This window comes from Xiphias gladius, chromosome 19 (genome assembly GCF_016859285.1).
Source record: "Xiphias gladius isolate SHS-SW01 ecotype Sanya breed wild chromosome 19, ASM1685928v1, whole genome shotgun sequence".
NCBI lineage: Eukaryota > Metazoa > Chordata > Actinopteri > Istiophoriformes > Xiphiidae > Xiphias > Xiphias gladius.
In genome coordinates, this window is record NC_053418.1 from 115811 (window position 1) to 142618 (window position 26808).

The 26808-nt window shown below is 44.3% G+C and overlaps 1 protein-coding gene across 6 annotated transcripts; it reads right to left on the reverse strand.

Annotated features, from left to right (window-relative positions):
* On the reverse strand, nt 1-26099 carry tsc1a (TSC complex subunit 1a). Of its 6 annotated transcripts, none has more exons than XM_040154653.1 (22): nt 25989-26099; nt 23074-23191; nt 22132-22235; nt 21889-22041; nt 20409-20553; nt 20051-20205; nt 19205-19278; nt 18353-18564; nt 17134-17213; nt 16172-16283; nt 15392-15483; nt 15201-15303; nt 14610-14932; nt 13467-13624; nt 12242-12285; nt 9579-9745; nt 9129-9311; nt 8203-8313; nt 6215-6337; nt 5255-5442; nt 3392-3532; nt 1-2395 (listed from the first exon to the last, which is right to left on the reverse strand). In XM_040154653.1, exons 2-22 carry the CDS (start codon nt 23183-23185, stop codon nt 1882-1884), a joined length of 3294 nt encoding a protein of 1097 aa, XP_040010587.1. In that variant the 5' UTR covers nt 23186-23191; nt 25989-26099; the 3' UTR covers nt 1-1881. The 6 variants fall into 6 exon arrangements, with proteins under 6 accessions (XP_040010587.1, XP_040010586.1, XP_040010590.1 ...); XM_040154652.1 differs by having other exon boundaries at nt 12215-12285; XM_040154656.1 differs by lacking the exons at nt 21889-22041; nt 22132-22235; nt 23074-23191; nt 25989-26099 and adding an exon at nt 20653-20760 and having other exon boundaries at nt 12215-12285.
* Nucleotides 26100-26808: the final 709 nt, after the last annotated feature.

Sequence of the window (26808 nt, forward strand, 5' to 3'; positions counted from 1 at the left end):
TTTCAGAGATTTCAGAAGGCTTTATTTTTAGTGTTCACAGTTTTAACATCCGTCTCTTCAGGCTGGTGATACACAGAGCAACACAACTGCTGGCAACAAGCACAGATTTTCGATGCTTCCTGAGAGCAACATGTTTCCGAGGTGAATGCAGCAACACTGCCGCGGAAAAGGTGCCGTGTTGAGTTGCTGCCCAACAATGAGAAAGAAAGAAAAAACCCCCCCGAATTATTAGTGAGTCCGATTCATTCGGTTTAATCAGCTGGATTCAGAGAAAGTCTTTGGATTGTCATCTGTTTTTATCCTGATCTGAAACTGATCCCCCTCCGTTTTTGGCTTAAAGGACTAGTTCAACATTTGGAAAATAGTGTTCTTCTCTTTCTCTCTGAGTCAGATGGATATCAGTCTCATTTCTCTGTCACGCGATGGATGGCGGAGATGGAAAGATTCTCACGTTTAAGACCTGCCAGCGTTTACGCCATCAAGCCGACTGTGTGATTACAGAGTTGGTCGTGTGAGGGTTAAAATACTGCGCCATGACAATAAAACACCAGATCCTTTATAATCTGACTTTAATGAACAGAACAACAGACTTTGGTCGATGTTAAGTGACCATGTTTGTTTGCTTTCCTCAGAAAAGTCCTAGTTTCAAAGTCCTTATTACGACTTGGAAGTTGACGTGAACAATACTTACAAGTCCGAAACTCTTAATTATGTTAACCTGAACACGTCATAAGTACAGAGCTGGAGCCGGAACACAGTTAGCCTAGCTTAGCATAAAGACTAGAAGCAGCAGTTCAACAGTATTTCTCACAATGTAAAACTATTCCCATAAGCTAGGCTTAACACGTCCTGTACCTGTCCCTGGGCTGAACGCACAGAAAAACAAACTGCTCTCTACTTTGTCAGCTGACTCTGACTTCCTGAGTTGCCAACCTGAGGAGATATTTTTCCCGAAGTGAGGGAACATTCTGGTGAGTTTAGATGCACGCTAACCACTTAATCACAGCAACATTGAGGCCTGTTACTGCAGCCGACGTCTCACCACAGACTATTTGACTGCAAAATGAGTTTGTGAGCTTCTGACGTGTTTCGAAATACACAAAAACTAGTCTGTTTATGCTTCAAGTCAGAAGTTTAGCGGAGAAAAACGGAACACAGAAGCCAGTGTCTTGATCAATTCGAAATTTAGCTACATACATAAGGTAGGAGATTATGAAAGTCTGTGTCGGGAGCGGACACGTCTGATGGTTTACGGACAAATAAACCAGCATGTTAGTATGTAAATAGAAAATACAAAGGACCGAGAATAGAGCCCTGAAGAACCCCACAATCAACTGTGGACTCCGTCAGTGTTATGATCACGTCGGTCTGTAACTGCTGGATGTGGAAATATGAAGCTGTTCGATCACATATTAGACACAAACTACTTCATAAGATGATAATATGTCCGATGTTTTGCCTGCAGCTTTTTTTTGCCGAAAACAGGTAGATTACTGCAGCTTTAATTATAAATTAACGAAACTTTTGATCATTACAATATTGTTACTCATCAGTCCACTGTACATTGTATTGCCAGTGTCTGATTTCACTTAGTGTTTTGATGCTGCTGTAGCATCCTGTGATGCGTTTGTAACGTGCGTGGAAAACGGGTCTTTGGGCGACAGTAAGGCAGTGTCATGTTCTCGCTAACTCCGGATCATTGGTTACAGATTTTTTTGGTATTTCCGAGGTTTCCACTCAGGTGTTTTTAATGCACAGGCTGAAAACGTGAATAAAAACAGGTGTATGGAAACAGACTCAGGGTATCTACCCAGTCAGCGGTAGTCTGCTGACACCTGGACTGCCGCTAATCTCTCCCTTTGGCCGGTCTCTGGTCCTCCGTCAGTACTCCGGCAGCGTCTCATCGTAGTCCATGATGCTCAGCTCGTGTCTCCTCTGTCGAACAGTGAGGGTCAGCTCTGCCCGTGGGGCAGGACCTGGAGGCAGAGCCGGAGGTTTAGAGGCAGGGATGCTGGGAGCTGCTGCCTGGCTCGGAGGCTCCGTCTGGGGGCTCCCTGAGAGGAGGGTGGCCTCTTCTGCCGCCTGACCCAGGGGAAGGCTCTCTGGCTGGACCTCCTCATCCTCCTGCGCCTCCGCTTCCCGTGGCTCCTCCTGCTCCTGGCTGTGATTGGTCGATCTAAATAGCTGCCGTGCTCGCTGCTCCAGGAACGAGCCGACGGCCAGGGGGGAGTCGATGGGGGACAGGGAGAGGGGGGAGGAGGAGCAGGAGGCGAGGTGCAAGGGGGAGGTGGAGAGAGCCTCCACAGCTCCGTTTACTATACCAACGGAAGAAGAGGAGGGGCAGGACCTGAGGCTACCCTGAGCAACGGGTAAGGCGACACTGCCGCCGTTTGGCCTGAGGGAGAGAAAGATCACATCACATGACATCATCAGTTGTATCTTCTGATTGGTTGCATTAGACAGTTTAAAGCGCCACTATGACACTTCTGAAAGAAGAAATATCACCATCTTTCTCTTAAATATAAAATGTCCAATTCATAAATAATGAAACGGACCTTTGTTCGCTTCAGTACACTCAGGTGTTTCCCTACTACAGCCTCCGGTGGTCTGGTATGACCAGTAGCTTATGGTGGCTAACGTTAGCCATCTTTAAATACGTATTGATTCTTCTTTAGCTGTGGTACTAATACACTATGGTTTTAGGATTCACCTGTACCCATAAATATTACTTGTGGCCACAGTGGGTGCAGTTCAGCAAACGCTGCCCCGATTAGCTGTAAACTTTAATATATTTAATCTATAATTCAAATTTTTAAATTATGTCCAAAACGTTCTATCAAAGAAACCTGGTCAAATGTTCACATTGTAAGGCGGCGATATTTTCATTTATTTTGTAAACAACACAACAGAGGGAAAGAGTTACCTTTTTTATTCACCTCTGTGTATTTTCCTACAAATTCCATGTAAGTAAAATGTAATAGACAAAAAGAAAACGAAATCTACTCACTTTATTCCTGATATTCTGTTAAATTTCTAAGTCATTAAGCAGCGAAGAGCCAAATAATTCTCGAAAACCTGTAAGATTATTGGCTAAAATGACTCAGATGAATATGTTTACGTCTTTCCACCTCTGCGCCTACATGTGAATTCATTTCAACTGAATGTAAAGAGCTCCCTGTGTTATCCTTATATCTAATGTTAATAACGATGCTTTAAAAATCTAATGTTATGATTTGCTTTCTCTTTTTCTTCCTACACTTGTACATGTTTCTGTATTATTAGTGTTTGACCGGTTTTCATAAAGTTTAAACAAAAGGCCGACAAACACCCAGAGGCTATTCCTGAACACCTGTAGTGACATCAGGGTGTGACCTCGCTCGGACCAGTTTACCTGCTGCAGACGTCCTGAGGCAGGCTGAGTGCGTGTGCGTCCAGGTGGACCTGGCTGTACAGGTGAAGCATCTCCGTCTGTAGATTCTGGGTGATTCTCCTCAGAGCGACACAGCGACTCTCGCAGGCCGACAGCTCAGCTCTGACGCACAAACGCAAACACACTCGGGTTTATTCTCAGTTCTAATCGAAGGTTCTCGGGATGGAAACAGACGAAGCAATAAAAAATAATTATTCTAATACTTCTGCTATTGCTGTTCCTGTCCCTGCTGCTGTCAAGGTTCATTCACATTACAGACGAAAACCAAAGGTAGGTTTGATTTCAGAAGGGGGGGTGTTACAGTAGCCTCAGAGGTTCTGGTAAAAAAACTCTGTAAATACATAAAAGCTGCCTTATATTTAAATAAACCTCGCAAATAACACTCTATGGAATTAACTGCTGGGCGTTTTCAACATTCATTTTAGTCTAATAAAAAAAATACATGTAAATTGTGGTTTTATTAATACACTAACACCACTTACAAGTTTTCCTCACCATAACTTTTCACCTTAAGATCTGCTTCTGTCCTTTACTGCCTTGTCTTTGACTGATGTTAAATGACAGTTTTTAGGAGAATACGGACTATAAATAATTACATAAAATAAATGACTTTTTCACCAGAAAAACAGGCAGAGGAAGTTTGTGTTTTCACAGCCCTGAGTTGTGTCTGCAGGTTTAACTTTCCCCAATACAGGCTAGGGCAGTAGCATCTATGTAGCCTGAGAGGCGAAATCCAGGGCAACGTCACTGAGTCACTGAGTCACTGTGAGCAGACCTCTGCCGATTACTTTGAACTCTCAGTAAAACCTGAAAGAGTTAAACTCACCAACGTTTTTAATCAACATCTCTGGATTTCAGCAGCTGGACAAAGATTCTGTTTACAGAGATTTTAGTCAGTAAATTAACTAGAAACTATAAAAGTCAGGGCAACATGCCCCCCCCCCATCCTCAGTGGAAATCTGCCCCCTGCCCATAGGTCAGGGGTAGTGGATGGTACTACCTTAGCTATAATGCTAACCAAACCTGGTCCTTACATTTTTGTCTGATCTGATCTGAGGTCAGTTTGTTATTGTTCCAGTTCTGGAAGCTCACAAACACAAGTTGTTAGTTTTTCCTCCATCTTTCAGTTCAAGCAGTGGTCAGCAGTGATTGGCTGAGCCCACAGAGGTCAGAGCAGCTCAGGTCAAAGCTCAAATTGAGGTGAACTTCAGGCGCTCAGACTTCCACACTGAGACACCGCTACACAGGAATGAGGGGTTTTTCAGTGGTGATGTGAATTCACCATTTTCCTCTAATAAGAAGAAGAAAGCTCTGATTTAATGAGCAGTGGCGTCTTGAGCTGACACGGTTCATTGATTAATTAGTTTTTAGGCTTATAGAAAATGAATCTGCAACTAGTCTGATAAATGGTCACAATAATCAATAGTCAATGCTCAATGCTCAATAATCATCTGAGTCATTTCTGGATGAAAATCACCATCCATCCTCTGGTGAGTGTTTTCTGACCCGGTAACTTGACTGTTGAATGAAACGAGACGTGAAGACGTCTCCGTGGATTCTGACAATTTAAAAGATGAATCGATTAGCTCAGAGAATAATCGGTAGAGTAATTGATAATGAAAATGATGACTGACGGGAAAGTTGAAGAGGAAATTGTGTTTCCAACTTATTGTCTGTTTGTGAATAAAAGGACTGGAGGTTCCTCTTTGTTTTTATTTTACTCAGCAGTTACTGTATGTTTGCCCCAAACTGAGGGTTAATGACAGTTTCCGTTGGTTCTCGTTAACAGTTTATATTCATTAAATACTGAACCAGGACTCTGACCTGCTCTGGGCCTTGGTCTCCTCCAGAAGTTTCTTCTGATCCAAGATCAGCTGGTCCTTCTTGGCCAGCTGGTTCTCCAGCTCTGCTATCCTGTGATTGGCTGCCTCCAGCTTCTGTCTCTGCTGGACCTCACTGTCCTTCAGACGCTGGTACTCCTTACCCACACTGCACTGCAGCATGGACGCCTCCTGACCAACACACGCACACAGCGAGGGTTACTGAAACCTGGTCTCGGATTTACAACATATCAAACTGCTAACAGTGAAATTTAGGACTGAAGTGGAAGTCAATTTTATTTATAGTCAGTTTAATTGATGGAGCCCAATATCACCTATTTGCCTTGATCTGTACAGCACCTTTGAATCGGATCAGGAACAACTTTAATGGGGAAAGATGAGATTACAAACCCCCCTCTTTGACTTCTCAACACAGACTGAGCAGACGAAAAGTTGTTCATCACATTTCTTTTGATGTAAAATGATCTTAGAGCTCAGGAGCTCTGTGCAGCTGGTTAAGTTCACTGTAAAGTGCGTTACCTAAGCGTTACCTCCCTCCAGTTTGGTTTTTGTCCATTTCAGCCCACGTGTTTGTATTTTATCCCCATTTATATTAAATATAAGACATTGTTGTTAACTGTTAATGGAGATATAAAATCAAGCTTAAAAAAATCTGACTGCTTTGCAGAACAACACATCACTGTCACAGACCTCAGATATTACCTGAGTGAGTAAAGTGTTGTTCTGCCCGACCAACCTGTGATATTCACAAAGAAAAGCAGCAAATCTGCAGCAAATCTGATTATAATTATATAAAAAAACAGTGCAGGGCTTTTTTCTTTTCATCGACTATTCAATTAATCAAATAATCACTGGTGGAAATGATGGGGGACACCACAGTGGTAAGAGCAGTATGGGGGTGTGTGTTCTTTGTATTGGTGTTTGTGTGTGTGTGTGTTCTTACAGTCCAGTGGTCGGTCTCTACTCCCTCCAGCTGTTCAGTCAGAATTCTGTTAGTTTCTCTCAGCAGGACGATCTGCTGGTTCAACAGGAACATCTGCTGCTGCAGCTGCTCGCTGCTGCACAGCTGCAGACAAAACAGAGACAAGTCTCACTTCATCCAGAAAGAACTGAAACAGCATCCACAGGTTTACAGACGTTGTCTGTTCGCTCCAACAACTATGGTTGAGGTTTTTACCACATGGTCAAAACGTGGAATCACATCAATGTACAAGCTCGATATTGCCAACAATTTTATTTCTTTTGAACATCCATCAATCCACCCATCACTTCCATCCATCCATCAGTCCACCAATCTGTCCCTCCATCCACCCATCCATCACTCCAACAATCTGTCCATCCACCCATCCATCACTCCATCCAGCTATCCATCCACCCATCCGCCCATCAATTCATCCATCAATCCATACATCTATCCATCCATCACTCCATCAATATGTCCGCCCATCCAGCCATCCATGCATCAATTCATCGATCAATCCATACATCCATCCATCCATCATTCGATCAATATGTCCGCCCATCCACCAATCTGTCCATCCACCCATCTGTCCATCCATCCATCCGTCCATCCATCCATCCATCACTCCATCCAGCTATCCATTTATCCGCCCATCCACCCATCTGTCCATCCATCTGCCCATCCACCCATCTGTCCATCCACCCATCCGTCCATCAATTCATCCATCAATCCATACATCCATCACTCCATCAATATGTACGCCCATTCACCAATCTGTCCATCCACCCATCCGTCCATCCATCCATCCACCCACCCATCCATCCATCACTCCATCCATCACTCCATCCATCCATCCACCCATCCATCACTCCATCCAGCTATCCATCCATCCATCCACCCATCCACTCCATCCATCCATCCATCCATCCGCCCATCCTCAGGTCGTGCTGGCAGCAGGTGAAGCAGGTTAGTCCTGACGTCCCTCTCCCCAGCAACATTTTCAGGCTCCTCCTGGAGGAACCTGAGGCGTTTCCAGGCCAGATCAGATATACTGTATAATCCCTGCAGCTTGGTCTGGGTCTACCCCGGGGCCTCCTGCCAGTCTGCTATGTGCCTGGAAGACCTCCAGAGGAAGGCGCCTAGGATCCTGATCAGATGAACGAACTAGTGATGTTTTCATGGTGTACATTCAGTTCTTCATCCTGAGTCCTCAGATCTTCTTTTGTGAGGCCTGGTTTACATCAGTAGCTCCTTGTGGACAACAAACTCAAAATGTATGAGTGCTTTTTCTAAGTCACAGTAGCTCTGACCCAGACTTCCAGTCCGGTCTCACTGACTGGACCCCAGGTTTGAGGACTCCTGACTCCAGTTAGCTTCTGTTGATGTCATCAGCCGAGAGCTTCACATAGTTTTTCCAACCTACACTGTGAATGTGTGAGTGACGTTTTCATTATGGACAAGAACAACACAATGATTTGTGTGTTTTTTTTAAAACAGGTTGTGTTTGTTCATGATTGTATCTAAGATGAATCTGTCCCAAGTTTAAGACACATTTATATAAAAATGCAGATTATTCCACAGGTTTCACTCACTTTTCTTACCAATATATTTTTGTTCAGTTGTTCAATAAAAACATTGTTCAAAGAAAAAACTGAAGGAGACCATCAAGACCCTGGTTCCGGATAAGTGAACTGTGAATGTTCCTATTTGATCTTATCTGAGGGAAATCATCAGAATCCAGAGGTCAGCTGAAGAGCTGGTGTTGACCTTTGTGAAGTTCAGGGCCGCTGTATTGAACACATCTGGACAGATGCTGTGCTTTCATTTATTGCTCTCTGTTCTTACTGTGGATGAACTGTTTGTCCTTCACATGCTCGGGGAACACGGATGTGTTTCTGTGTCAACAAAGAACATTAACATTGACTTTAAAGAGGGAACAAATTAAACCGTCCAATCAAAGTTCTCCTCACCTTCAGTGACAGCTGGGTCAGCTGGTGTTCAGCGTTGTAAGCCTTGTTATTGGCTTTCTGAAGCTCCGCCTCCAGATCTCTCAGCTTGCTCTGACACTCCTGAAGCTCGCTCTGAAACAGCCAACCACAACACACGTGGTTTTCAAACAGCCAATCACAATCACAGGACCAACATGATGCTTTTTACTGATGATGATGTTACATCAGCTCGTTGTTTTTTTCTCTGCATGTCAGTGTTTGTGTGATGCGACAGGTGCAAGTGAGACGATCAGATATTAATTACAGCTGAAACGATCAGTCATTTAATCAATTCATCTATCAACAGCATTGATTCTTTTGTCCCAGTGTCTAAACTTTTCTTCTTTTCTCTGTTTTATTTCACAGTAACTGAACCTCTTTGGGTTTTGAGCTGTTGGTCAAACAAAACAAGAGATTTGAAGACGTCACCTTTGACTCTGGGAAACTGGAATGGACATTTTTCTTTACTGTCTGACATTTGATTGATTATTTTTGATCTGATTAGCTAGTTGCAGCCCAATACAAACCATGAATTTTGAAGACATGTCAACAACAACGCTGCACAGCAGTGTTTTTTTCATCGGAGGCAGGACTAAATTCTGAGTAAATGTCACGAATATGTACAGATCCTTTCTACCACGATACTTTGGTTGTTTTTTTTGACTATTTAAAGTGTAGAAATATGCTCTTCTTTTCTGTGCTGTTACTTTGTTATGGCCTGGTCTGTTTGCTTGTGTTTAGCAGCTACGTATAGTTTTAGCTCAGGTACGAGGTGAAATACTATCAAATACTAAGTATATGTATCCATCATATTTACCTGTTTTTCATATTTGAACCTCAACAGAAAAACAAACAGGTCATTTTTCTGTAGTGTGTACTATTGTGTGTATCAATGTGTGTATATGTACCTGCAGTCTCTGGTTTTCTCTCTGCTCGTCCTGTTGTTGCAGCAGCAGTTGTTGGATGCGTGTGTGCAGCTGCTTGGTTTGTGCGTGTGTGTCCTGCTGAAGCTGTGTGTAACGTCTTTGTTCTTCCTCCAGACTCAACTTCAGAGATCGAATCTCCTCGTTCTGAACACCGAGCTGGGCCTTCTGCAACACACAACAGACACACACACAAACAGAAGCACACACAGAAACACACAACATACACACACAGAAACACAAAGGGGGGCTGGTAACTCACAACATCATATTTTCCTGTTAAATGTAAAGTTTGTCTCTTTGGTCACATCAGAGGAAAGGTCAGAGGTCACCAAAACCATTAGGATTCATCCTCTGTGTCATTATCAGAGTGTTAACCTGCGTGTGTTACCACGGTAACGCTGTGCCCAGACAGTGTTAACCTGTGTGTGTTACCATGGCGACGCTTTGCTCCTCCAGCGCGGTGGCGTTGATGACTCTCCGCAGCAGGCGGCGGTTTCTGACGGCGTGTTGCTGCCGTTTGAAACGTTCGTACTGAAGCTGACTGTGGATCAGCAACAACTGACTCCTCAGAGACTGAAGCTCCTCCCCCAGGGCCGGGCCTGACATATCACACACACACACACACACACACACACACACACACACACACACACACAATAAACACACACAATAAACAGAGATTTAACAGACACACACACACAGACATGGCATCTGTTTTAGTCTGTGTGGGTCACGTATCTGCGTTTGTTTTCATTCTGGTCAGAACAAGTTTTCACCTGATGATGACGTTATTCTACATCAGAGAATCAGGAATCAACTGGGAAACTTCAGATGAACGACAGAAATCTGAATCATCAGATCAAACTCAGACCGTCACCGCTCACAGATACAGGTTTACAAAAATCATCACTGATCCACGGTCAGTTTCCACTGACCCACAGCGTGTTCAATAAGTGCTCTGTAACTTACACATTGTACACTGGCTCTTGGTTCCTCAGCTCAGCGTTTTATATTTATCTTTATTCTTTGTGTTGTTGTTCTTTGCTTTTATCAATCACTTAGTTTACTCTATTCTTAACTGTGTGTACTTTAGAAGCACTTCTATTGTGTTCTATTGTCTTATTGTGTTTTTATTGTGCTTATTTTTCATGTTTTTGTGTTTTTATGCTGCGTTACTTTAAAAAGAATTTCCTCTTGTGGGACAATAAAGAACTGACCTGACCTGACCTGAACTGAACTGAACGGAACTGACGGTGATGTGTTTAAAGCCTTGCAGGAAGTCTGGAACCCAGAGTGTTCAGTGCAGATTTCAGTAGTTGTTTGTGTTTGTGAATTAAATAATGTTTTATTTAATTCTATCTCAGAGGAAGCTCACAGCTGAAAGCTCGTCCTCTCATCACCCAAAAAACACCTGCAGGCGGCACAAGATGAAAAGTTGGAGGATCACCGAAGACTTTAGGACTCGTCTTCTGGGAAACATGAATGTCTGCCATAACTACAGCCATGCCGTTAGCCTGACGGAAAGGACAGGTCAAATTAGACTGGTTATACTGGTTAGTCAGGTCAGTGGGGTGTACCAGTTAGGGCAGTCTCACTTCCATTCAGGTACATGCTGATTGAATGCACAAAAGCCAAAAACTTCAGTTTAATCCAATCATGATTTACAAAACCAAATTTACAAAGCAGGCGTCTGTGAGCGTTCACTCGGACGGCAGCATGACACCATGGACGTTATTATGTTTTCTTTTGCACTGAAGATGTAAAATCCTGGACGGCAAAAAGCTTCCTTCAGCTAAACCAGAATTAAACTGAGGTCCTAATCTTCTTCTATGCAGACAACTCCGCGTCCACAATCAGTGCCCTCGGGCCTCTGTCACTGAATGTAAAGTCCCACACAAGAAATCTCGTTGTTATCTTTGATCTGGTTTAAAATTTGACGAAGAGATCAACTCCGCTGTCAGCACCGGCTTCTTCCATCTTCAGTCACTTTCAAGATTAAAATCATTCCAGTCTGTTGCAGATCTGGAGACTATAGTTCATGCTTGTATTTCCTCTCGCCTTGACTACTGCAGTTCTGTCTATAGGAATCAGTCAGTCAGCTCTATCTCGCCTGTGGCTGGTCCACAACACAGCAGCGAGACTCCTCAATGGTCCCCAAGAAGAGACACCAATATTCCTGACTTTTAAAGTGAAATATTCATTTTCACTAAATTTGAATAAAATGCTGGAGAACATGCTGTAACGTGCTGAACAGGAGAACTAAAAGCAATACCTTGTGTTGGTGCCATTCAATTGTTATGTTATGACAATACTGGTGGACAAACTGGAGACGTTTACCAAATTTGAACAACATAAACTTTGAATAAACTGAAATGTAGCCCATTAATAAGCATTCACTTCCAAGACATTTCCAAGCAGCTGCTCTGATCTGCTAAAATCCTGATTTCTTAACCGTGATGTTGTCTGACAGAATCACCAGACACATAAGTTAAAGACAGTTGAGTTGAGGCCAGTTGAATCATATGCATAGAGACGTGTGTCTGAAGAGGGAAAGCCAGACCTCGTGCTCGCAGGGCAACACTGGCGACTCTCTTCTACGGGAAGTAGCTGATGTTTGTCCAGAAAGTCACTGGATTTGTCTCTTGGTGCTTTTGTGAAGAAAAGTGACTAAAGGGTCTGAAAAGTCGGTAAATCTAGAGACAAAGGGTTCTAAGTTGGCAACACTGCCTGTAAACGGCCCCTGATGACGTAATAGAAACAATTTGCCCCAATTCATTTTGTAAGTGCAACGACCAATGGGGAAACTCCAACACTCAGTCTGTCAGTGAAATTTGTGTTTCCAGGGCTGACCCCGCTGTTGCTGTCCCGCCGAAAATGTGTCACTGATTTCTAACAATCAGGCTCCAAATAATGATTTGACACAGATTTTGTGTCTCTAAGTAAAAAAACACAGAGTAGAATCAGTGCTTAAATAATAATTTAAAGACGTCAGGTGTTTCTCCTGTGTCAGATTAATCAGGGTAAATATGTTAATGAGGTGAGTCTGTGTGTGTGTTAGTTTCAGGTACCTTTGGTTTTCATGCTCTGCTGTTTACCTCCAAAATGACTCCGATCCACCGACTTATTCACTGCTGACAACCTGCAACACACACACACACACACACACACACACACACACACACACACACACACACACACACACACACACACACAGTTCACACAATTATCATACATTCATACAGTCTGTCTGTCTTCTATAACACAGAAGAAATGACAATAATAAAAAGTTGCTCCAGAAGTTGCTGATTGTGTCTGTTCATGAGCACATGAAGACAGCAGAGATCAAGTCTCCGTCCTGAGTTGTTCCTGACTGTTCTTACAAGCGAGGTGTTAAAATGTAGATCAAAAGGTTCAAGACATAAAAAAAACTCAAAGGATGAAAACAGAAATCCAAGGCTTGACTTCATGTAGACAACAGAGGAAAACAGGGCCAAAGGTTTTAAAGAAAGTTAAGTTTAAATGTAAAATTCTTCAATACGGATCCTCAGTATTCCTGATGGTGGTGCCGGAGAAAAGGTCATGTTGTTTTCCAAATCAAAGGGTTTATCCTCTGTACAGAGGCCTTGTTAGGACATTTCAGACACAGCTGTCACAGATAGCTCAACTTTCGTCAGTCTATGGCTGCAGCTAACCATTATTTTCATTATCAATGTATCTGCTGATTTGTTTTTTGATTAATTGATTAATCATGTAGTCTATAAAAAGACAGAAAAATACTGAAAAATGTCCATCCAAATTTCTCAGAGAGATGTCATCAAATGTCTTGCTTTGTCCAAAACCCAAACCCATTCACTTTACTCTGATAGAAAACAGTGACTTTAGGGGTTGTAAAAATAATTTTCAAATAATTGATTAATTGTTTCAGCACTACATCAGTCTAACCTGGACTTTGTCAGACTTAGATGCTTTCCACTGAAGACTAATGTAAAAATTCTCCCTGCCATGTCAAATGTTGCTGAGAAAAGTGTTGCTGAACATCTTTTCTCATATCGTCTCTCGAACCCGGTCACTCTGCATCTCTGGCAGTTTCCCTCTGGAAGCATTACTCCACTGAAACTGCAAACTCTGATCCTTCAGGTTTAATGTGAAAACACTCAATTAAAATTGAATTCAATTTGAAATCTTGTTTATAGAAGTTGAAGGAACTGTAAAATCAGCATCAGCAGAGGTAGATTATACAGTAGGAGCATCTCAGGGCTCCATTTTGGGTCCCCTGTTGTTCACTTTCTACTCTGATGATCTCCATGCTAACGGTCTCACCTTCTGCTGAGGTGTTCATGGGCATCATGTCCGTGGACAATCAGTTGGTCCAAAACCTCAAGAGGGGAGACAGAGGTCTCATCCTCCTCCCTCTCCTCCCCCTCCACTCCTCCTCCTCCCCCCATCTCCTGCTGCCCCGTTGCTCTCTCCAGCACCTCCTACAGGACACAACAAGACACAACAGGACCAAAACCAGCTCATCAATAAAAAGAAAAGACTGATCAATATAAAGAAAAATATTAGCTGCAGCACTTTACTTTGATGGATCTATTCTGGAGCCGCAATTAAAAAATCTTAAAAGTACTGTTTTTCTTTCGATTTTTTTTTTTTTGGGTCTATAAACTTGACTTGATAGATATTTAAGTTGATTATATTGCCTAATATCATCCTAAATTAGTACAACAGATAATTAGGGTCAATGTTATGGAAAAAACCTGGAGAGTTTGAAAATAAACAAGAAAATGAATTTTAATTCTTGAAGAAAAAAAGTCTAAATATTATGAGAAACAAGTCGTAATATCCAAGGAAACAAAAGTAATAATATTCTGAGAATAAAACTGTACGTTTTTGAGAAAACATCACAAATTTTGTGGATGAAGCTGTGATATTCTCATGAGAAGATGTAATGTTTTGCAGAAAAAGTAAAAATATTGAGAAAAAAAAAATTGTGATATTCTGAAAACAAAATTGTACTATTTTTACAAAAAGGTCCTAATACTTGTTAAAAGTTGATAAAAGTTGTCATTTTGAGAATAAAATCTTAATAGTTTGAGAATGAAGTTGCGACATTCCAAGATTTTCATATTCTGCGTGTACACAGTCGAGCTCTGTCCGACAGGCTTGTAGCCGTGGATGTAGACAGATGAGCAGGGAGCTGATAAAACCAAAATGTATTGTTTGAAAATACTTATGACGAAGCATAACTCTCAGGTTAACTTCTCCACCTTTATTAAAGAGCAGCGCCCAGTCTGTGCTGAAGTGAACTAAGAAAATCCACCTCGTGACTGTTTGTGAAGGTTTTGAGGGATTTTAACTTAATAAAGTTAAATATGTGACAAACGCATGCCGCCTGCCCGACTGACTCTCTGATGACTGACACTGATCCAGTTCGAGCTAAATCCCGTTCCGTCTAGTTTAGTTCACCTGAGTCTTCCTCCCGATGAAGAGTGTGGCAGCTCGAGGCAGAGCCAGCTCAAACAGGGGTTCATATGGGGAGGCGGGACTCTGATCGTGGTGGGTGGGGCCAAACAGGGCAGGGCTTCCCTCCCTTGACCTGTGGGTGGAGGTGTTGGAGGGGTGGGGGGGTGTGAAGCAGAGTGAGGTGGAGGAGGGCGGAGGGGGGAGAGATGAACCTGAGGTCGACCCATCGCGGCTGGGGGTGGAGGTGAGCCGGAGGGACGGAGAGGAGACGGTGGAGGAGGAGGAGGAGGAGGGGGGAGGCTGGTGGGACTCCTCTGATCTGACCTCTGGAGACAGACAGAGAGGGACAATGAGAAACGGTACCACAGGCCACAGGACGCCTGACCATCAGCATTGACGATGGGTTCACTGCGGAGGCCGGTAGGGCGTCTGCCCACAGACCCGGAGTCAGTCCTGAGCTGCTGACGAAACCATCACGACAGCGTCAGACAGAGTAAACACAGGTCCAGCTGGATGACAGCAGCTGCGTTTGTCTGGTGGCGTTTCGATCTCTGATCATGGGCCTGCTACCTGCTACCGTCCTGAGCGGCTCACCTTCACTGTCGGTGTTGATCACATCGCTCTGGCCTCTCTCCTCCTTCTCTGGTACTGGCTGAATGGATGACCCCTTCAGCTCTGCGATTGGCTGCTGCTTCACCTGTGTGGACAGAGAGAGACTCCTTCACAATAAAAGCCTTCCCCTGAAGAGAGCAGATCTTAAAGTCCACCTGCGGTCCTGATCTCACCTGGTTGTCGCTCAGAGGAACCGGACCTCCACCTTGGTTCTCTTCGGTTGGTGGCGTTACCGGGACGGAGGCTGATGAGGGACATTTCACACCTGTAGAAACCATAGTGAGTTTACCAGCGAAACAGACAGGTTTTAGATTCAGATTCACAAAGTTTCTATCACAGAACAAACGAAGTTTGTCTTTGGTTTGGCTAAAAAACACAAAGAACAGATGATCAGGGCTGACGACTGTGCAATTGTTACTTAGGTTGATGTTTGAACATTTTCTTTGCATGTATTTTGGTGCTATTTTACTCTACGTTTACTGTTTCTTTTCCTTTTTTCTTTTTAGCAGTGGAGTTAAATCCACCGGCACGGTGACCCGTGGGGACGGTGGACAGCTTCTACACTTTTTAATTTTCTTTTTTTTTTTTTCTGGTGCTTCTGCCTGTATTTATTTTTGACAGGAAGGGAGAGAGAGGAGATTTCTTCCCCTTTTAATTCCTTAACTGGGTTCATTTATGTGCTGTATTTTGCTTTTACACGTATTTATGGCAATAAATACTTTAAATACTCAAATTAAATTAGCTAACGCTGCAAACTCTAAAATGTTTTGAAGCTTTTAATACTGATATTACTGACATTACAAGACAATGCGGAAGACTGACGATGATGACAATCACATTTACAAACCTGAACCTTGACTAATTTGTGTGTGAGGTCTGGTCGCACAGTATTTGCAGTATACAAATACCAATGTGTGTGTGTAGGGGTGTGTGTGTGTGTGTGTGTGTCTCACCTGAGATGGAGGTGGTTCTACTCAGTGGGTGGGCGGAGCCTGTAGCAGCAGGTTCAGGTGGGGGCGTGGACAAACCACACAGAGACGAGGGGCTCCATGTGACATCATCAGCCTGAACACAGAGACACCAGGCTCGTTGGTCAGATTTCCGTCCGACTCGATCCCGACTCGCTCTGACGTCACGCAAACGAAAACAACCATAACCTCGCCGGTTAAAAGCGGCAGGTTTTAGAGCCAGGTGCTGCAGGGCATGATGGGAAACACCCAGCTGTCACCTGATCTAAGAGCTGATCAGTTCAGATGTTTTATAGAAAGGTTTAATTTTTGGTGGAACTGGAGAGATTTGGATGTCATCAGTCCGATTATTTTCTACGAAGGTTCGTTCTGTTCACGGAATAACGAGAACGTTCAGATTACAGAACATGGTTCTGACAGACTGTAGCCTGTTGTCTACGATATCAGTATTACTGATTCATCATCATGGGGAGATGCTAAAACTGTCGATTCTTAAAGTAACATCGGATGTCTGAGCCCTGACAGTCTGAATATCTGACATAGCTGACATGTAGATGCAGATACTCCTTTCAGAAAACATCTCAGAGATTCATTTAGTGTTGTGGTTAAACTCCTTTCTACTGATCATGTATCAATGATGGTTTCCGTAGTTTTAAAAGTTAACTGTAGACACTGTCTGGATTTGTTATAGAAGATGAAATGTTAGTACAGTGAGTCAGGAAACAGAGGAACCATGAAGTTACCGAGGCTCAAGGTTTAAATCTTCACACGATCCTTGTGTGACGATGCTGAAGAGATCGGTGTCGTTTTTCCTTTGAGCCTGCAGCAGGATGTGGTGTTTTCTGTCACGTTAAGTGCGTTACAGGAGGATGTAATGTTCATTAATTAGGAAACAGACAGCGCTCACTGTGTGGGATGAGGCTGAATAGTCAGACAAACAGGTTTACCTGTGTGTAGGAGGTGTTGAATGTCAGCTGAGGCAGAGGCAGCGTCGGGCGTCCGGACAGCAAGGGACAGACGGAACCTCCTGTCAAAAGACAGATTACAAATCATGAATTAATCCAGTCATTATCTTTATAAAATCCCATTAAAAATACCATCCATCCATTTTCTGACGCTTATCCGGAGCTTAGTCGGGAAGTTATTGCGGTGGCAGCAGGTCAAGGAGCTTAGTCGGGAAGTCCCTCTCCCCATCAGCGTTTTCCAGCTCCTCCTGGGGGGACCCCGAGGGGGTCTGGAAAACCTCCAAAGGAATGCGCCCAGAATCCTGATCAGATGACTGATCCACCTTAACCGGCTCCTTTCAACACGAAGGAGCAGCGGCTCTACTCCTTCCTCAGCCCGTCCCTAGGGCTGAGCCCAGAGACCCCGTGGAGGAAACCCATTTCAAACGCCTGTAGCCACCATCTCATTCGTTCTCATTAAAAATACCTTAACTACACAAAGTCTTCCCTCAAAATAGACCAGATAGCGTCTAAACCATGCATTAGTCCATGATACCTGCAGAAAACCCATTAAACATCTCAAAATATAATACATTAATTCTTCGTTCCCGTAAATTTTCTTTAATTTTCCCCTGAATTGAAAAATGAAGGCCGTGTTTAGGGCGTAACAAATGCATGGCTTTTATGTTATTTGGTGAATTTAAAAGGGTTTTAAAGGATAAAAACCCTTTTAAAATTTAAACCCTGAATCCTACATTTTTTCATTCAAGTGAAAATTAACGTGTGGCTCCGATACTTGTAAATGTTACAGAGCTGACTCCAAATTTGGGGTTAATTAAAGAATAATTAATTATTTCAAATTTTTAAGTGGTTTTGATGGGTATCCTTTTTTTTTTTTTTTTTTTTTTTTTAAATTGGATTTCCCCTTTGAAGTATGAATTAATGGATGTTAATTAGGTATTTAATGGGTTTTTTCTTCATGCAGGCAGAGAACCCATTAAAAACCCTTTAAAATAATCTATTACATACTCATTAATTGAACCCGAATTTGGGGACAACTCTGTAAAATTGATTATGTAACAAAAATCCTGTTCCTTAAAATTGCGACTCTATTGAAAATCTGAGTCATTTTAAGGCAGAAATTCAGAGCTGATTTTCTTTGCAGCCTTTAAAAAGCCCTTTAACACCAGTTTACAGAGGCAGGTTTGAGTGTGTTACTGACCTGAGCTGCCGATGGTCTCTGTGTGGAGAGGACCGGAGGTGAGATCCAGGAGAGGGAGTGGGGAGGACAGTGGGGGAGGTCTGGGGGAGGAGGAGGAGGAAGGGGGGTCTCTCAGGGAGGAGTAAATGTCCTCCTCACAGGAAGACTCCAGAGGGTCCAGAGACAGTCTGGAGCACTCTATCACAATGTCATGGACTTCGTAGCACCTCCACCTGAGACAGGAAGTTATCACGGTTTTGGTTGTTTCACTGATTAATGTATTTATGTGTTTTTCTCTCGTTTTCATGCACCACAGTCAGAAGAAACAATGGAATCAGATATTTTGTGTCTCTCTTATTTTGTTTGTAATTACATGTCTTTTATTTTGGCATTTCATGTTTTTATTAGCTGTTTTATTCTTAATTTGGGTTCAGACCCACTGTCACGTGCCACCATCTGCTTTATGTAAAACAATCTCACTATGAGGTCTGTTTAGTAGCTGTTCTGGAGCTTTCAGTCAGTCTTCCTCAGTAGATGCAGTTACCCTGTTGTAATGTAACTGGAGATGTTCAGTTTCCAGTAGATCCCTTTAAGGACTTCTCATCCACGTTGGTTTAAAAGTTGCAACTGAAAGTTCCGCTTTGACCTCAGAAACACCAGTAACAATGTCATGCAATATGATCAAAAGCTCCAGACAGCTACTCAATGGACCTTATGGTCAAACTGTTTCCTCCGATGCTGTTTCCAAGCTCCAGATGGAACTCAGAACCCGGGTTTTTCTGTGTTCTCTTGAAGAGCTATTATCAGAGGGAAGGTTCAATAGCAGATGTGAGCAGGTTCAGATCTGGTTTCTGTGGATTGACTGCTACTGACCTGGATGGGTCCAGTTCATAGTCCTGAGTCCCTGTGACCAACTCAGGGTGAACCCTCACGTGCTCCAACATCGGCTGAGAGACAGACAGACAGAGAGGACGTTAGTGTCTGAGTGTTTCTCCGCTCAGTCCAGACGAACGCTAACTGACAGGTGAGACTCCTGGATTTCCCTGCTGGAGACCAGTTCAGCTGCAGCTCCTGTTATCTGAGAGAAGGAGCAGCTGGTGTTTACGGCGGCTATTTCTGTGTCTGTGTGTCAGACTGACTGTAGCAGCAGCACTGGAAACCGGGTTTTGAAGGGAATGGATTCAAGGAGTCAGCCCTGAAATAAAACTTGTACCTTGTTTTTTTAAGTCTACATCTGTCCCCATTAAAAGCTGCTGAACCAGCTGTGATCAGCTCCTGTTGGCAGTGTAGCCGTGGACGTACAGACAACTGTCACTGGATCACTGTGATACAGAGGAAAACTTAAAAACAGGATGATTCTCAGGCAGGTTCTGGAACTATACGGAGGTTCTTCTCTCTCAGGTTGATTCATCTGAAGAATTTTTAGATAAGAGGTGAAATGATCCAAAATTTCATAACAGGGAAAGGCAGGAAAATTAAACTGAACTTATAATGTCTGACAGAAATATAATTTATCTGGTCTCTCCTGGTCTCCTGGTCTGATATGTACTGATCTAAATGTCTGCTGCTCTGTACTTGACTCTGCTGGTCTCTAATAGTCTTTACTGATCTGCACTAGTCTGCACTGGTCACTACCTGCCTCTGCTTGTCTGTAATGGCCTGTATTGGTCTCTACTAGACTTTGCCAGTCTGTACCGGTCTCTGCTGGACTGTACTGACCTTGACGATCTCCTGGAAGGTGTCCAGGTTCTCCTTCATGCTGTAGTGGAGTCTAAGGTAGGAGATGAAGTTACAGGGAAACATCCCGTACAGACGGTGGAACAGAGAGTAAACACCTGCATGGAGGTGGACCAGGTTGACCAGAGGTACGTGACCTGCAGGAGACAAGAACCAGGCAATCTGAACACCTCACTGACCCCACTGACCAATCAGAACACAGGTAGTAACACACACAAACAGCTGCTCCTGGACCTCACCAATGCAGTAGGCATATGTAAATGTCTTGTTTTGTAAAACCGGAAACAAATTCCGTTTGTTAACTGTTCGGTGTGTGTGTGTGCGTGTGTGTGTGTGTTACCAGGGTTTCTGTAGCTCCAGGATGCGAGGCGCCCGAACACATCGAAGAAGTCGTAAATGTGTTGTTTCCCGGCCTGTGGGATCATGGGTAACAGAGTGATGAGGACCAGGACTGCGGTGATCAGGACCACCACGTCACCGTCTGTCTGAGGAAACACAACAACAACACAGTAAACAGCTGCTGAAGTCAAGGCCTGGTCTGGACTCAGATTGGTTGAAAGTCCATGAAGTGAAAAACGACCGACTGTGTTTCTGTTCCCATCTTCATAACAGGAACGGACAGGAGTTACAGCTTGTTTGTTCCAGTTCTGAAGACACTGCAGTGAAACTAAGATGCCTTCTCCAAACTTTATCAACACTACCATGTAACGGTCATAGATATACACTCACTGAGCACTTAATTAGGAACACCTGTGCACCTGCTTACTCATGCAGTTATCCAATCAGCCAATCATGTGGCAGCAGGTTAATGCACAACATCCTGCGGATACAAGTGAGGGCCTCCAGTTAATGTTCACATCAAACATCAGACTGTGGACAAAATCTGATCTAAGTGACTTTGACTGTGACGTGACTGTTGGTTTGAGTGTTTGTGAAACTGCTGATCTCCTCTAGAGGAGCTGACTGAAAGGCTACGGTGACTCAGATAAACACTCTTTACAACTGTGGGGAGCAGAGAAGCTTCTCGGGATGAACAACACGTCCAACCTTGAGGGGGTGGACTACAACAGCAGAAGACCACGTCAGGTTCCAGTCCTGTCAGCCAGAAACAGACACCTGAGCCTGCAGTGGACACAGACTGCACCAACACTGGACAGTTGAAGCCTGTCTGAGTATTGCTGCTGACCATGTGGTTCCCTTCATGTCCACAGTTTACCATCTTCTAATGGCTACTTCCAGCAGGATAATGCACCAGGTCACAAAGTAAAGTCGTCTCAAAATGGTTTCATGAACGTGATCATGAGTTCAGTGGACTTCAGTGGCCCCCCCAGTCTCCAGATCTGGATCCAGTAGAACACCTCTGAGATGTGGTAGAACAGGAGACTGGCAGCTTGAATGTGAAGCTGAAAATCAGCAGAAAAGACGTGATGCAGTCGTGTCGACATGGACCAGAATCTCAGAGGAAAGTTTCCAACATCTGGTGGAATCCAGGCCACAAAGACCTGAGGCTGTTCGAGATCAAAGCACGGAACTAGCCAGTGTTAGTGTGGTGTTCCTTATAAAGTTCTCGCTGAGTGTAGTTAGAGCTTGAAAAGATATTATTACAGTGATATAACTGGATAAACATTTCAGATGCAGATCTCTCTTCCAGTTACTTTACATACTAAAGCATTTCAGCAGTGTGGTTAAAATGAACTGAAAACCCTGTAAAATCTGCAAAGGGTTCAACACGAAGTTTGGTCAGACCTGCAGACCTCCATCCTGAATCAGAGCAGTAGGCCTGATAGCTGAGCCACCTTCAATAGGTGTAGTGTCAGTACCTTGAGGCAGCGCAGCAGGGACGACAGCAGGGCCGAGCGGCTGATGTGATGAACCCATGGTGGCTGTTTCCGGATCAGGTGACCCAGCAGGGTGAGACCAGCCAGTCTGGTCCCAGGTCTGTTCAGAGACTCATTCAGCTTCTCCAACAGGGACTGATGGATGTTTAAAGATGTTTGTAACGATAAATAAATACCCGGAAAATAAAGACATCTGTACAGTGTAGTGTGAGCGATGGTTCTGACCTTGTGATGAGGTTCTCTGATGGAGGACAGGAGGAGCACCGCCTGAGAGGACGAGGAGTCCAAGTAGTACTCCACCAGAGAGGAGAGGACAGCACCCCCTCTGTCTGAGAGGAGAAACTATAGGTCACACTGATAGCAAGAGACAGGTAGAGACAAGTAGAAATGGGTAAAGACATGAAGAGACAGGTAGGGACAGGTAGAAGCAGGGTGAGACATGTAGAGACAGGCAGAATCAGGAAGAGACAGGAAGAGACAGGCAGAAGCAGGAAGAGACAGGTAGAGACAGGCAGAAGCAGGAAGAGACAGGTAGAGACAGGCAGAAGCAGGAAGAGACAGGAAGAGACAGGAAGAGACAGGTAGAGACAGGCAGAAGCAGGAAGAGACAGGAAGAGACAGGCAGAAGCAGGAAGAGACAGGTAGAGACAGGCAGAAGCAGGAAGAGACAGGAAGAGACAGGCAGAAGCAGGAAGAGACAGGAAGAGACAGGCAGAAGCAGGAAGAGACAGGTAGAGACAGGCAGAAGCAGGAAGAGACAGGAAGAGACAGGTAGAGACAGGCAGAAGCAGGAAGAGACAGGCAGAAGCAGGAAGAGACAGGTAGAGACAGGCAGCATCAGGAAGAGACAGGTAGAATCAGGAAGAGACAGGTAGAGACAGGCAGAAGCAGGAAGAGACAGGAAGCAGGAAGAGACAGGTAGAGACAGGCAGAAGCAGGAAGAGACAGGTAGAGACAGGCAGAAGCAGGAAGAGACAGGTAGAGACAGGCAGAAGCAGGAAGAGACAGGTAGAGACAGGCAGAAGCAGGAAGAGACAGGTAGAAGCAGGAAGAGACAGGTAGGGACAGGTTAAGTCATAGAATGTCACCTCACATGGTGACATGGAAGTAAACGAGGACCTGTTGAACCATTGAACCTCTACTCAAAGACTCTGCAGGTGGACTCACCTGTACTCAGCTGCTGGTTGACTGTCGCTCTGACTTGCTCCGCCTCCTGCAGATCTGAACTGTCCAATGAGAGCAGGAGCTCACTGATACTCACCTGCTCCCTGGACATCATGAACACCTGGAGACACACGTGTTGTTTATTTAGTGTGTTTCTGACGCGTGAATAGCAGTCGCCCTCCTCGCCAACACCTGCGGCTAACCAACCACACTAAAAGTTACAGTCCAGAGCTCCTCCCCGTTACACCTGTATCGTCAGCACACCTGAAAACTGGCTGACCTGCCTGATCTGACCCTGGCAGGCTGGCAGGGTTTCATCTCCCCTCTAACAGTCCTCCTAAAGGTTCCTAACCAAGAGTTTCCTGTACGAGCTGATCGCGGCGCTGCTGAGAGACCATTTCAGTAAACACCTGAGACAAGAGGAGAGACGGGGTCGACCTGGTGCTATGGGTGACAGCACGTTTCATGATTGAACTTCCTCACTTTGTCCACAGTCACAGATGTTTGACAGGTGACAGGTGTGTGTCAATGAAAATATTCATCAATACACAGATAGATGGAGACATTAGAGACAGGAATATTATTAGTATGGTTCTATTTTTATTCTCTATTGTATTTTATACTTTATTCTGTTTACTTGTACATTTTATTTAGTCTATTTATTTATGGTATGATTTAGTTATTTGTTGTTCAACCTGCCTTATTGTTTTTGTGATTTACTGGACGTGAAGTGGCTGCAAACCTGCAATTTCCCTTTGGGATCGATAAAGTCTATCTGTCTATCGATCTATCCATCTATCTGTCCATCTATCCATCTATCCATCTGTCTATCTATCCATCTATCCATCTGTCTATCATCTATCTTTCTAAGACAAGGGAACCCTTTGGAATTATCTGCATTTCTGTATAAATTGTCTTAAAAACACACAAATCATTGTGTTGTTCTTGTCCATAATGAAAACGTCACTCACACATTCACAGTGTAGGTTGGAAAAACTATGTGAAGCTCTCGGCTGATGACATCAACAGAAGCTAACTGGAGTCAGGAGTCCTCACACCTGGGGTCCAGTCAGTGAGACCGGAGTGTGAGACCAGGACACAGCGGCGGAAACCGCTGCTCTCCAATAAGAACACCACTGAGCACCTGAAGTTTCCAAAGAGCAGCTTCCAGCGCACCGCTGAGGAAATGTTCTGTGGGCTGAACTGAAGGACACGTGGATCTACGTCTGGAGCAAAAACAGCTCTGAGCCGACATGAAAACCTCGTTCCAGAGGTGAAGTACGGCGGAGGGAGCGTCACGGTCCCGGACGGTTCACCGCCATCCAGGGGACGATGAGTTCCCAGGTCTATCGAGGTGTCTGACAGGATGACGTCAGGGAGGCTGGCACCAGCTGAAGATCAGTAGAAACTGGGTGACGCAGCAGGACAGTGACCCTAAACGTGGAAGTAAATCTACTACAGAGTGACTTCAAACCAAGAAAATCCACCTTCTGGAGTGGCCCGGTCAGATCCCAGACCTTAACCCAACACAGAGGCCGAGCTCAGAGGCCCGTTGACACCAGACGTCCTGAGAACGTGTCTGAGCTGAAGCAGCTCTGTAGGAAGAAGGGTCCAACGTTCCTCCTGAACGCTGTGCAGGTCTGATCCAGAGCTGCTGAAGAGCTGGATGAGGTTGGACCAGTTACTAAATCCAAGGGTTCACTTAAGCTGCTTTCGCACATGCACTGCAACCCTGAACTTATCTGGACCTGAGCCGGAGGAGCTGCATGTGAGAACACAAAGGTCCGAATCAGTTGAACCGGACATTAAACGGACCTCACCCTGCCAGCCGCCTGGAACAAAGTCCATGTAATGTCCGAATGAGCCGACGTGAGAACAGAGCAGGTCACTGTCTGGAGAATTCACAGCGAGCGAGTGGGCGTCATGTCCTGCCTCCTCCACGCTCTACCCTGCCCCCCCTCGCCTAAACCAAACGGGGTATTTCCAGGAGGTGAGAACGTGTCCGATACGGACAATCTGCAGCTGTGTGAAAGGGCAACCCCAGACTCCGGACCTGATTCTCCAGACATCGTCCAGAGTTCATATAAGAAAAGCACTTTACTTTTTCCACCAGCACTGTGAAGGTTTCATGGTTGTGATCGATAAAGACACAAGAGGTTATCATTTTTTGTTTGTTGTGGACTGAAGCACATTATGTTTGTCTTGTACTTGTGACTTAGGTGAAGCTCAGATAAGAAACATTTATAGAAACATGTAAATACTGATTAAATAATACACCTGGTCCTCTTGTCCAAGCTTCTGAGACAGAGTTATACGTCCAAAGTAAACAGCTAGTCCAGTTTTTGATCGACTGTGCAGGAGAATATTTATTTCATGGAAAATTATCTCTTCAATCAGGACTTTCACCTAAATCACATGATCAGTTTTCCTCCTGAACATCGTGGAATTAATCAACACTTTAGTTCAGGAAATCGATTCCGCGTGAACTGATAAGTGAGGCTGAGGCAAAGGTTCGCACCTTCTCTCCTGAATAAGTCCTGAGAACTTTGACTGCGTCTCTGACGTCACTGCCGTTACGTAACCAGGTTACTGTGACGTCACTGCGAGACGGGGAGGTTGTGCGCTGAAGCTAACCGTTAGCATCGCGACCACGTCCTGCTGTAATACACCAGAGCTCTCTGCTCACACTTTAAACCTGCTAGCTCACTGCTAGGCTAACACGTCTTCATGTCATGTTAGCATTGCAGTGTCAGTGCTAAGCTAACCTGCTAACTCTCTGCAGTGTGTTAGGTGACAGAGCAGCTGACGGCGGTTTCTTCCCGCCCTGCAGCTGTTGCGTCACTTCCGGTGCGGACGCAGTTTATTAACCTAAAACTCAATCTTCAGAATAGAGTTTAACGTCAGAAAAACCGCGTTACCTTCTGACCTGTTGATCCGAGCAGGGCGCAGCCATGTTGAGCAACACGAAGCCCCGCCCACCGCGGTAACCCGACACCTCCACCTGTCAATCAACGTCAGGGCGCGTCGGGGACAGACGGGACGGTGGGAAAAACGAGATTCAACTGAGAAACGAGGAGAAAAGATTTATTTATTGAGCATCATCGATAATGTATCATATACCATGTGTGACACTATTTATTACACTGTTCTTCATATCCTATCGTAATTCATCTGATCTCTACCTATAATTGTTTTCTGTTGTATAAGTCAATCTTAGGAGACGTCGTTTTTATTCTGGTGTTTGGGTGCCTCTTAACATCTTGACTAGGGACAGAGGAAAAATAGGCTCCTTTCATTTAAATATTTATTAATTTACTGAATCGAGCATTGGGCGTTGTTCCTACTAAAACAGTTATAAAATAAATATACATCGACTGTGGAAGCCCATTTCTGCCGGGAAAAGCAAAGACAAATTGATTTGAAAGTCGTCATTGAGCTGTGGTGGTTGGGGAAAGGCAGGCTTCTTGTTAGTGTGTTTGTGTGTGTCAGCATGTGTATTTGTATGTGCGTGTGTTGTTAAAGTGTGTGAGAGCAGCAGCTGTGTGTGTTTTCGTTCTCTGCTGCTGATAAAAACTCTGCAGCTCATTGAGCAACGGTCACATTAAAGAGGCACTTCACACTTCACCATGTTCTATGAGCTGTAACTAAACGATGTGACTGTACTGTGATGAAACGCATCGGTGCCGGTGCTGATGTTCACATTTCTTACCAAAGTTAGAAAAATCTGTATTTCATGGG